At 43.0% G+C, this 11,812-nt stretch overlaps 1 protein-coding gene and 1 long non-coding RNA gene across 2 annotated transcripts in view; one reads left to right on the forward strand and one right to left on the reverse strand.

Annotated features, from left to right (window-relative positions):
• The window catches only part of NRDC (nardilysin convertase), a 97,686-nt gene extending 96,975 nt beyond the window's left edge, over positions 1 to 711 (reverse strand). Inside the window, exon 1 of the mRNA XM_041739144.1 lies at positions 203 to 711. Coding sequence (XP_041595078.1) covers positions 203 to 546 — 344 coding nt within the window. The 5' untranslated portion in view covers positions 547 to 711. The remainder of the gene's footprint in view (positions 1 to 202) is intronic.
• Positions 712 to 878: 167 nt separating this feature from the next.
• LOC121481633 lies at positions 879 to 2,217 on the forward strand. The gene is made up of 2 exons (XR_005985329.1): positions 879 to 1,620; positions 1,761 to 2,217. It is a non-coding gene; the product is annotated as an uncharacterized LOC121481633 (long non-coding RNA).
• The last annotated feature ends 9,595 nt before the right edge of the window (positions 2,218 to 11,812 follow it).

The raw sequence follows: 11,812 nt of genomic DNA on the forward strand, positions 1-11,812 counted from the left end.
GGGCCCGAGCCTCCCGGCCTGCCCAGCTGACACCACACGGAAGCCCCGAGGGCCCTGTCCGCCCCCGCCCGAGGAAGCGCTCGCGGTGAAGAGCCACTGTCGCTCCTTCAGGAGACAGAGACTAGAAGTGACGGCGTCAGCAACCGAGGGGCCCGCGCCCGGCTCGCCTCCCCGGTCCACGCCTCCCCGGTCCACGCCTCACCGGTACTGCTTGGGGTCGCTAGGAGACTTGACGATTTCGGGGTCTCCGGCGTTATTAACAGACCCCCTCCGTCCCTCCTCCTCAGATTCATCAGCTCCCAGACGGGCAGCCCGGCCGCTCTCGCCCAAATCCTGCCCATTGGGCTGCAGGTCGGGACAGCTGCAGGTCGACTTCGCCTTATTCCTTCCAGGCATGGTCGGAGGGGGCAGGGGTCTGGCAGCAGCCGTGTCTTCGCACGGACCCCGCGCCCGGATTCTCCACAGCGCTGCGAGCTCCCGCCCGGCCTCACACCACAACTTCCCCCTGGTGGCACAGACTGCAGCAACCGCGACTCTCCTCAGCATTCACCACCAAGCCGGAGCGATGGGCATCCCGCTCGCCGGGGACCTCCTCCTTCTCCTCCAGCCGCTCCTCCTCCTCCGCGTTCCAGGGGCGGCAGCGGCCGGCGCTGGCGCTGGTGCTGCCGCAGCCGCAGGGGAGGACAGGCCTGAACCCCTCCCCCTATCCGGTCTGCCTCACGGCAGCTTCCCTCATCCCTAGCCCGCCCGGCCGCCGATGACGCTGCCGACTCTGGCCAATCAGAAGGCAAGAAAGGAGGTCACGCGCATGCAAACCACCAATGGAAACGGAATAAAAGGAACCAAAGAGACCGGGCCGGATACTCGGAGCACCGGGAAACCCAGGGTGGGCGGGGCAAGGAAGAAGAGGCGGAGAGAGTGGCGCGGAGGACGACGGGAAGAAAAGCGCTGGCGCCGCGTTTATGACGTAACGCAGGGCGTCGCTGTGAGGCGGCTACAGGATAATGCTCCGCGCCTCTGAGAAAAATATTACCCGGCGGAGAAAATTGAGAAGCGAGTGGAGAAAATGAGTTCCCAAGACTTTTTTCCCCCCGTTATACGTTTTTTTGTGTTCCGTCCTTCACACCCAGGGCTTAGCCTCCGGCCGTGACTCAGCACGTAGAAGCGGGACGCCGGAAGTGTTTTTCGCCGCCGGATGGAAGCTGCGAGGCAGCGAAGCGGCGCTGGGCGCCCGCGGTCCTCCTGCTGACCGCGCGGCGACCTTGGCCGGCGCCGGAGCCCGAGGAGGCGGGGCGAGCGGCGCGACGCTAGTTCCGCCCTGCGGAACCGGGCTCCGTCCGAGCGCCGGCCCGCGCGGCCTCTGGCTGCGCCGGCTTTCTGTCGAGTGGCCGCCTGCGTCTGGCTGCTTCCTTCATGTACTTTTTTCCAGAGGTTTTTTTTCTGCCTGTAATGTTACTAGGTTGGCCGTCACTCAGACTGTTCCTGAAACCGACATGTTAGCAAGATCCGATGTGCCGACACCATGAAGCCAAAGATCCCCACACATAAAGGGAAGAAATACATATAAATGAAGGGAGAAGGATCAAATACCGCAGAAAGCGGTATTGATGACTGTTAAAGGTACTTAAATTTTTCTGGGCCTCCTGAGCTCCAGATTCAGGGAATGCAGTCATGAACAAAAAACAAAAACAACAACAAACTTGTCTTTATGGGGCTGGCATTTTTACTTTTTTTTTTTTTTTTTTTTTTTACTTTTTTAGGTAAACTACCCGCAATGTGGGGCTCCAACTCAGGCTGAGCTGCAGGGTGGCATGTGTACCAAGGAAGCCAGCCCGGCGCCCTGGGGCTTAGGTTCTGACGGTGTAAACGGACAATAAAATCAATGATCTGTTGGAACAACAGTGAGTGCTGTGACGACAAATAATGCAGGATAAGCAAATAAGGAGTTGGGACGTGTAAGTGCAGTGATTCAGGCAGATGATGAAAACCTGAACTAGGACAACAGACACGATAAATTAATTGAAAAATATTGTTCAAACATCCCAGTTTGTTTTCAGCCATCTTTTCAGGAACTTTCTAAACTAAGAACTCCTCTGAATTGCCCTTCTTCAGGGAAATGTTTTTTTCTTCATCCAGTTCCTAGCATAACAGCCCAATCAGTACTCTGCAAAGCAGTCAGTAATTGTTGTTGAATAAATACCTGGAGTGACAAGTCTATTTTGAGGGTGTTTTCTTTGTTTTTACTTGTCACAGCAATAATACTGTAGGTAAGGAATCTTTGGATTCAGCCAGTAACTAGAATTTTATGACTATGAACAAAGAAAGGCTGCGTCTGAAGTGTGACCTGTTAGTTTTTCCCTTTAAAAAGAGGTCTCTGGATCTTAGAGTTTACCCAACTGTGGAGATAACATAACACCCCATATAGCAAGGCATGCATTTATTCACTCAACCAACCATTGGAGCTTCTAATATCTGCCAGGTACTGGGAATGCAGGATACTGGGAATTACAAGAGAACTAGCAGGAGAGACCTTGAACAAACGCACACTTTTAAATTTATCGTCGTGAAAAACTCTAAAAGGAAAAATACAAAGGGACCTAGTCTAGTCAGAGTTTCTCTAAACAATAGACATTTAAACTTAAATTTGAAAAATGTATGGGAATTGGTATAAAATTTATAGGAATAAATGCGTTCAAAAGCTCTGAGAAAGTAATTCTAATTATGGCTAAACTATAGTAATTTGGGAGCAAAGGGGAAGTGAGTCAGTGGCCAAGATCATACAGAACCTTCCTAAGAGTAAAAAGAAGTAATTGCCTTGTCTATTTTGTGTATCTCTGGGTTCCTAGCTTCTAGAATAGTATCTGGCACATTAAAAATACTCACTAGGGGTGCCTGGCTGGCTCAGTAAATACAGCATGTGACTTGTGATCTTGAGGCCATGAGTCTGATCCCCGCATTGAGTGTAGAGATCACACTAAAGAAAAAAACTAAAGAAACCCACTAAATAATGGTTGAACCAATGAAGTAGGAAGACAAGATCACAAGAGTCTTCCAAGTAGATCACTGGTTGATGTGTGAAAAATAGTTTGAATGGTGGAGGTGAGGGCAAGACTAAGAGAAATCAGGAGGGTATTAAAGTAATCCAGGTAATGAAGGGTGGTTGGAAGAAAGGCAGGGACAAGGGGCCCCACCCTAAGAAGAAACCAGCCTTAAGAGGATTTTACACCACCTTGGAAGGAGCCCTCCATCCTTTCCCGAGTGATAGATAAATGACAAAAACCTGATTGGGTGACAGGTGCATGGAGGGTTAATCAGATTAAAACAGACCGCCCAAGCCCATAGAAACTCCTAGACTTAGAAACTTCTATGGCAACCCTCTTGGGTCTCCTCCCTCTTTGGGAGCTTTGTACTATCATGCAATAGACTGCTTTGCTGCCTACTCCTCTTCCTTCGGTCTACCTCTTCATTCTTCTAAGCAGCGGACACAGAAGGAAAAGAAATCCTGTAGCATAGGCACTCGAAAATAATAATTTGGATATGAGTGACGGACAGATGTATACAGATATGTCATATATTTAGGAGGTGGAATTGACTGGTTTTGGATTGTTATTAATTTGATGAAGAATAAGAGGAAAGGGTCAAGTATAATTCTGTGATGTCTTATTTTCTGCATGAGTATGAGACAAAGCAGGGACTGGACTCAGGTCCCCTCAACCTTGACTGCAAAATCCAGTGTTTGGCTTCCTCCATAAAGAGGGAGATGCTAAATCTCTATGCCTCTTGGGTAGCATATCTTGCAGGAATGCAGAGGGACCATGCTTACCAAAAGAAGGGTGCTTACTACCAAAACTGGTGAAGACTGGACTAAACCAGTCTGTGCCAAGATGCACCCCTGTGCTGAATTTTCACCAACTTTTTCCTCATTATAATACTAAAAACCCTGCTGGGGGTGGAGATTTAATATGTCAATTAGACATAAGACGCATGAAGAAGCATGACCTTTAAATATGCAAGTGCTAAAAAATCCCGGCCTTTGCATTCTTACACATCACCCTTTTCCCCACCTAAATTTCTTTAAAATAACATCCTGACCTCTCCTCATGAAGTCAGACTGAGGATTCTTTCCTTTCTGTTGTCTCCCTTGTGTTCAAGTAAAAGCCCCAGGAATGCCTTGCCTAAAACTCCCTTTGGCCTCCTATCAATTTCTATTGTTTAGAGACCCCAAGGCAGATGATGATGCTGTATCTCAGTAAGCAAATTCTGAAGGACTAACAGGTTTTGGAGGAGAAAAGTATAAGCTCAGTTTTGGATATGTTAAGTTTGAGTCATGTGTGTGCCATGGAAAAGAAAGATTAGATTGGAACTCAGAAAAGAGTCTAATTGGAGATGCCAATTTGAAGTTTATCAACTTACAGGTGGTAACCAAAGCCTATTGAATGAGATCACTTACATTGAAGTTGTAAAATAAAAAGAGAAAAGGGCTGAAGGACCACGCTTTGCAGAGGTTTTAGAAGATAAACTCCCAAAGAGACTGAGCTGAGAAGGAACTACATGAATGGTAAGAGGAAAACCGGAAGAATGTAATATTCTAGGAAAAATACCTCTGTAGGTTGGCCCAATGCAATTCTGACTCTATAGCAAATGTCAAAGTGTCAGATTAGAAGTATAGAATATGAGAACTAACAAAGGATCACAGAACTACTTTAATCTGTCCTCTTCAGATGTAAAGAGAAATACCTACCCAGAGAGGTGAAGATCATAAGCAACCTGTGGCGCAGCAGGACTTCCAAACCATTTAAAATACAGTTAACACAGGGCGCCCGGGTGGCTCAGTCCATTAAGCATCTGACTCTTGATTTGAGCTCAGGTCATGATCTCAGGGTTGTGGGATCAAATCCCATGTTGAGCTCTGTGCTGGATGTGGAACCTGCTCCTGATTCTCTCTCTGCCTCTGCCCTTCCCCTGCTCTCTCCATCTCTAAAAAAAAATAAATACAATTTAGGGACACTTGAGTGATTTGGCTCAGTGTGTGATCCCAGGTCCAAGGATTAGGTCCCGCATCTGGCTCCCTGGGAGGAGCCTGCTTCTCCCTCTTGCCTATGTCTCTGCTTCTTTCTGTGTCTCTCATGAATGAATGAATGAATAAATAAATAAATAAATAAATAAATAAATAAACAAAATCTTTTAAAAATACAATTTACCCTGAACAATACAGACGTTTAGGGACACCAAACCCCCCACATGGAAACAAAATTTTGCATATAACTGACTCCCCAAAAACATAACTACTGATAACCTACTGTTATTGGCCAAAAGACTTAACAATAATAAAAACAGTCAACATTTATTTTATATGTTGTATGTATTACGGATTGTATTCTTACAATAAAGTAAGCTAGAGAAAAAAGAAAACTAAGAAAATTTATAGAAAATACACTGTACCATATTTATCCAGAAAAATCTGCATATAAATGAATATACACAACTCGAACCATGTTGTTCAAGGATCAACTGTAGTTTAGAAATTTGCCATTGTTTATTTGAATATTCATACTTATTGTTATGAGTATTCCTCAGAGAAAACCAACTATTGCCATTTTATAGGAAATTGAACCATTAGAAAGTTAAAAAAATTGAGATCCACAGGAGTGCCTGACTGGCTCAGAGAATGGAGCATGTGACTCTTGATCAGGCTTATGAGTTTGGGCCCTGTGTTGTGTGTAGTGACAACTCAAAAATAAAATCTTAAAAAGGAAAAGAAGGAAGGAGGGAGGGAAGGAAAAGAGAAGAAAAGAGAGCACAGATTATAATTTTTAGCCTCATTTACTGAGGCTTTCTCAGAGTATTCAAATACTTTCCTCTATCTTCAGCCACCCTAATACTCCTTCCCATTTTTACCTTAGAGATTCCCCTCCCATTAGGTTTGATGACCCTTCTCTTCCTATTTTTCTGATAAGAAGTCAGAAATTATGAAAATTAAAAACATCTCATTTCTGTGTTTGGTGCTCACCTCTGAAAGTTATTTTAGTCAATGCAATGGCTGTCTGCATCCAGAGGGACAAATTAAGCTCTACTCCTAAACATTCAAAGGTAAATTATTTTATTAACCCCATTGCCACCTTCATATTTGAGAGTCATGATAAGTCAGAAATATGAAATGTTGATTCTAGGTTGAAAATATTGGAAGGGGGACACCTGGATGGCTCTGCCGTTGAGCTCCTACCTTCTGCTTAGGGCGTGACCCTAGAGTCCTGGGATCTAGTCCCACATCGGGCTCCCTGCAGGGAGCCTGCTTCTCCCTCTGTTTCTGCCTCTCTGTGTGTGTCTCTCCAGAATAAATGAATAAAATCTTTGAAAAAAAAAAAAGATTGGGAGTGCTGTAAGCCCAATAAAGCCTCAAGCCCAAAATCTTCTATTTTACCTTATGCTTAAAATTCCCCCGTTAGTGAGCCATTGTCCTCCTTATAATTCCTTTTAAATGCCAATAATAATCCTGAAAGGAATGAAAAACTATCACCATTTTGTGAACAGATTTGTTTTGTTTCCCCCGTTTTTGAAACATACTGTGGGCAACTTGAGATCACCATAAACCTGGGGTGGTTGAAGACTGCTAAAGGTAGGAAGACAGACACAAAAGAAGAAGTAGGTAATAAGAGAAATAGTATTTATTTACAATGTTGTCCTGGGCCCACACTCTAAGCAATTATATCTTTGGAGTCTAGCCATTAAGTGTGCTGCCCACTGATTGCTCTCCATTATCGGGTAGCTTTATATCTAGGTCAAGAAGTAGGAATGTTCTTATAGTCTTCTCTTGGGAGACCAGATGTGTGTACAACATACCAAATAATTGGTGTGACCATAACAATTGTTTTTTCCTATACTATTAGCACTAGAGAGAATTTGGTATTCAAACTTTAAAAGAAACTAGGAGAGCAACTCGAAAAAAATCTGTCAAATGAAAAGTTATTCTATTTACAAATCCAGCTGAGCGCTCTCATCTCTGATCTAAAGGTATAGATTTTGAGACTCTGCTTGGAAGGGGGAATGTTAAGGCACAAAATGATATTTAAAATATATAAATCAGGGGCACCTGGGTGGCTCAGCAGTTGAGCGTCTGCCTTTGGCTCAGGGCGTGATCCCAGGGTCCTGGGATCAAGTCCCACATTGGGTTTTCTGCATGAAGCCTGCTTCTCCCTCTGCCTGTGTCTCTGTCTCTGTCTCTCTCTCTCTATCTCTCATGAATAAATAAATAAAATCTTTAAAAATATTTATATAAATCAGGGGCCCCTGGGTAGTTCAATCAGCTGAGCTTCCAACTCTTGATTTCAGCTCGGGTCATGATCTCATGGTCGTAAGATTGAGCCAAGGGCTCTGACTGGGCTTGGGGCCTGCTTAAGATTCGCTCTTCTCCTCTGCCCCACCCCCCTAAAAAATAATAAGAATAAAATTTAAAATAAAGTAAAGGGGCACCTGGGTGGCTCAGTTGGTCAAGCATCTGCCTCCTCATTTCAGCTTAGGTCATGATCTTGAAGTCATGGATGCAGAGTCTGCTTAGGATTATCTCTCTCCCTCCCTCTGCCCCCCCACACTCTCTTAAATTAATTGATTAATTAACTAATTAATTAAAATACATAAGCAGAACATAATGCTTCTGTTTTTAAAAACTCTCAGTGGCGGGGATCCCTGGGTGGCGCAGCGGTTTGGCACCTGCCTTTGGCCCAGGGCACGATCCTGGAGACCCGGGATCGAATCCCACGTCGGGCTCCCGGTGCATGGAGCCTGCTTCTCCTTCTACCTATGTCTCTGCCTCTCTCTCTCTCTCTCTCTCTCTCTCTCTCTGTGACTATCATAAATAAATTTTAAAAAATTAAAAAAAAACTCTCAGTGGCTTCTCTTTGCACTTTGAATAAAATTTAGCTGCTTGCCATAACTTATAAGGCTCACTTAATAAGATTTCTGTCCTTCCTCTATGTTTGTTCCATCTCATCTACCTTTGTGCCCTTTGCTCCATTCACATTGGCTTTTTTTTTTTTTTTTTTTTTTTTTTGAGAGAGAGAGAGAGAGAGAGAGATTGAGAATGAGTACATGCTTGTGTGCAGTGGGGCAGGCAGCAGAGAGTAAAGAATCCCAAACAGCCTCTGTGTCCAGCTCTGAGCCCAACGCAGGGCTGGATCTCACGACCCGGAGATCATGACCTGAACTGAAATCAAGAGTGGGCTGCTTAACAGACTGAGCCCCCAGGCGCCCCACACTGCTTTTCCTAATGCCTTTCCAATGCACTAAGGTAGTTCTTGCCTTAGGGCCTTTATATCTGTTCTTATGCTGGGACTGTTCTTTAGATTTTGCGTCACTGGCTCCTTTTCACCAGTCATATGTCATTTCAAATGTCACCCCTTAAGAGAGGCCTTCTCTTATCATTCTATCTAAAATATCCCCCATTAACTGAAATTATGTTATCTGTATACCCCCTCTATTTTATCAGGTCCATTGGAGAGTTGGTACTTTGTCTGTCTCATTCCCTACCATGTCCCCAGCATCAGAAATAGTGTCAGGCACATAGTGGGTATTGAATTAATGAATGAATGATACAGGAAAAAGAGAGGACCATTGAAGTTACAAGGTTCCTAGGGAGGCACAAGAGAGGGATTAGTTATAAATTAGAAAGGGACACCTTTATCATCAGGCATGAGTCTATTGCTCAGACTGGTACAGAAGCAGCAAAGATTTTAAATGTTGTTAGGAGGAAAGAAGGGGTAGAAATTTAATAACTTCCACCTTTGGGGTGCCTGGGTGGCTCAGTGGGTTGAGCATCTGACTCTTGATCTTGGCTCAGCTCATGATCTCAGAATCCTGAAATCAGGCTCTACATCAGGCTCCATGCTCAGCAGAGTCTGCTTTTCCCTCTCCCTCCCCCTCTGCCCCTCCCTGCACATATGTGCATGCTTGCACGCACTCTCTCTCTTAAATAAATAAAAATCTTTAAAAGCCTCCACCCTCTTTTTGAAATATGATACAAAGTCAATGCTGGGAATGAGGGGATAGATAGTGATGGATCCTGCTTCCGTGGGAGTCAGTAAATAAGATATTTGCTTTTTCACTTTGTTTAAATTTCACACATCTTGAAGCCAAGCCCCGTTGTAGTTTTCATTTTCTGAATAACAATAGTTTAGGCCAAGCATTTTATTTACCTTAACTCATTCAGTCCTCATAACAACCTGAGCCTGTTAATCCCTGGTTTACAGATGAAGAAACAGGTTTAGAGAGGTTAAATAACTTGCACAAAATCGCACAACTGGAAAGTAGTATTACCAAAATTCCAAAAGATTTTTTTGTCTCTTACATGCCACCTGTCAAATACCCAATAAACAGATTTTTTTCTTTTTTCTTTTTCTTTTTTTTTTTTTAGATTTTTACTTATTTATTCATGAGAGACACACACAGAGAGGCAGAGACACAGAGGGAGAAGGAGGATCCCTGCGGGGACCCCAATGCAGGACTCAATCCCAGGACTCTGGGATCATGCCCTGAGCTAAAGGCAGACGCTCAACTGCTGAGCCACTCAGGCATCCTAATAAACAGATTTCTAATTCATTATTTGATCATTGATATTCCTTGTTGTGGTTAATGCCCCGTCTAGTTTTTAAATGCAATATGCAAAATAACAAACGTCATAACTTAGATATCCCAAAAGGACAGTTCGTAACTATCATTAAGAAAGCATCTGGCTTTCCATCAGTCTTCCTTCCTTCCTTTCTGAATGATTATATCTACAAGTCATTTGCTTGGGTGGGGCTAAGCAAACGAGGCCCTGCGCCCAGGGTATGGAAGAGCGGAGAGGTGTTAGAGTGTGAAGGATGCGAGAAGGGTGAACATGTGGGCTGATAGTGCAGAGTATCAGAGTCCTAGCACAGTAAGGAGGGTGAGGGATGATGGCAGCAGTGGCAATGACAATTAGTTACAAACAGCAGTGATTTATCAAATAATAAATATATTGAAGATAATGGAATATTTCTTCTCATTAAAGGGAGATGGGAGGAGTTACAAATATGGAAAAGCAGAAATTAGAGTAAACTGTCATGTTGAATTGGGATTGTAGGTATCAATGTGAAGCCATAATTTTCAATAGCTAGATATAGAAATATAGATATGTGAACATGTATATATATATATTTATATATATATATGGGAACATGAATATACATATGTATATTCTCAAGCCTTGTTCATTGACAGGACCTGGGAGCAGTGACACCCCAACAACAATAAGCACAACTAATATCTCCATCTTGGTTTCTAAATGTTGTTCTTCACTAAAAGGCCATTTTCCTCTAAAAGGAACTGCTTCTTAGAGAAATAACTGATTCTGAGGCAAGGGCAGGGAAGGTACAAGATGAACCTGCAACCTCTTATCTGCCAGAAAGTAGGGAAATATTCAAAGAATGATGAGGACATGTCAAAAGGACGCAGAGGACAACTTGAAGGGGCCCCCACAGGACCAGAATGAGACAATCGAAATAAATAACAATAGCAACAGATTATAACCCCTTGTATTAAATAAGGATCCATCCAAACTGGATATGAATAAATAAAAAGTGGAATGCCAACAGTGAATGTAGAAGGGATGATAAAAAAACCACCATTTGGCAATCATAATAGCAATAATTAATTAAACCAAGAAACATCTATGTATGCTAAGCCACTTGGTGAAAATTTGATGAGGAATGGGATATTTATATAGCCTCAAAGTACTTCCCCACAAAATACTTATTAATTAAGAAAGGGGAAAGAACAACTTTACTATGGGAAAAAAACACTTAATCTGTGAACAGTTAACATCAGCAATAGGAAAATTGAAATTGTTACCACCTGATGGTATGCAATGAGAAAAAAAAAAAAAACCAGCATCACTTCTGTGCTAGTGTTTCCTTTTTTTTTTTTTTTAAGATTTTATTTATTTATTTGACAGAGACAGAGAGAGATAACACCAGAAGGGGGTGTGACAGGCAGAGGGACAGAGAGAAGCAGACTCTCCACAGAGCAGGGCTCCATCCCAAGGCCCCGGGTGATGACCTAAGCCGAAGGCAGACGCTTAACTGATGAGCCACCCAGGCACCCCCACATCTGTGGTATTCTTGCTAAAAATGCATTACCTGAGTCTAATTAAGAGGAAATATCAGACTAACCCAAACTGGGAAATGTCCTATTAAATAACTCACCTATAATCTTTAAAAGTACCAGTCATGAAAATCAAAGAAAGGCTACAGAACTGTTTTTGATTAAAGACTCATGATGGGTGATAATTAAATGCCTCACCATAAAGGCCATTATTGGGAAACCATTATTTGACTAAAATCGAGTAGAGTCTGTGAATTAGATGATAGTAAGTCATCAATGTTAAATGCCTTATTTTTATAATTTGTGGACAATGAAAAACATACGGGCAACCTACTCTCAAAGGTTTAGAAATTAAAATATCTTTTTTGTACTGTGCTTATAACCTTCCTGTAAGTTTGAAAGCCTTTAAAATAAGAAGGAAAAATATTAGCAAGGGGGTCCAAAAGAATACCCTTCAAAACATTGGAACTGACAACCAATGTCTTAAATGGAAAATATGATTCCTGGAATTGTGGGTAGAAAAACACTGCTTTGTGGGCTTAAAAATAGCCATTGTTTTCCATCTAATTACACCCTCCAAGATGCTGATAGACTACCTCTTCCTGCAAGCCTTCTTTGACTCTTCAGCCCACACTCATCATCCATACCATAATTAAAATTATGAACTGTTCCAGAATGCAGGATACATATTTTTTGC

This window comes from Vulpes lagopus, chromosome 23, assembly GCF_018345385.1.
Source record: "Vulpes lagopus strain Blue_001 chromosome 23, ASM1834538v1, whole genome shotgun sequence".
NCBI lineage: Eukaryota > Metazoa > Chordata > Mammalia > Carnivora > Canidae > Vulpes > Vulpes lagopus.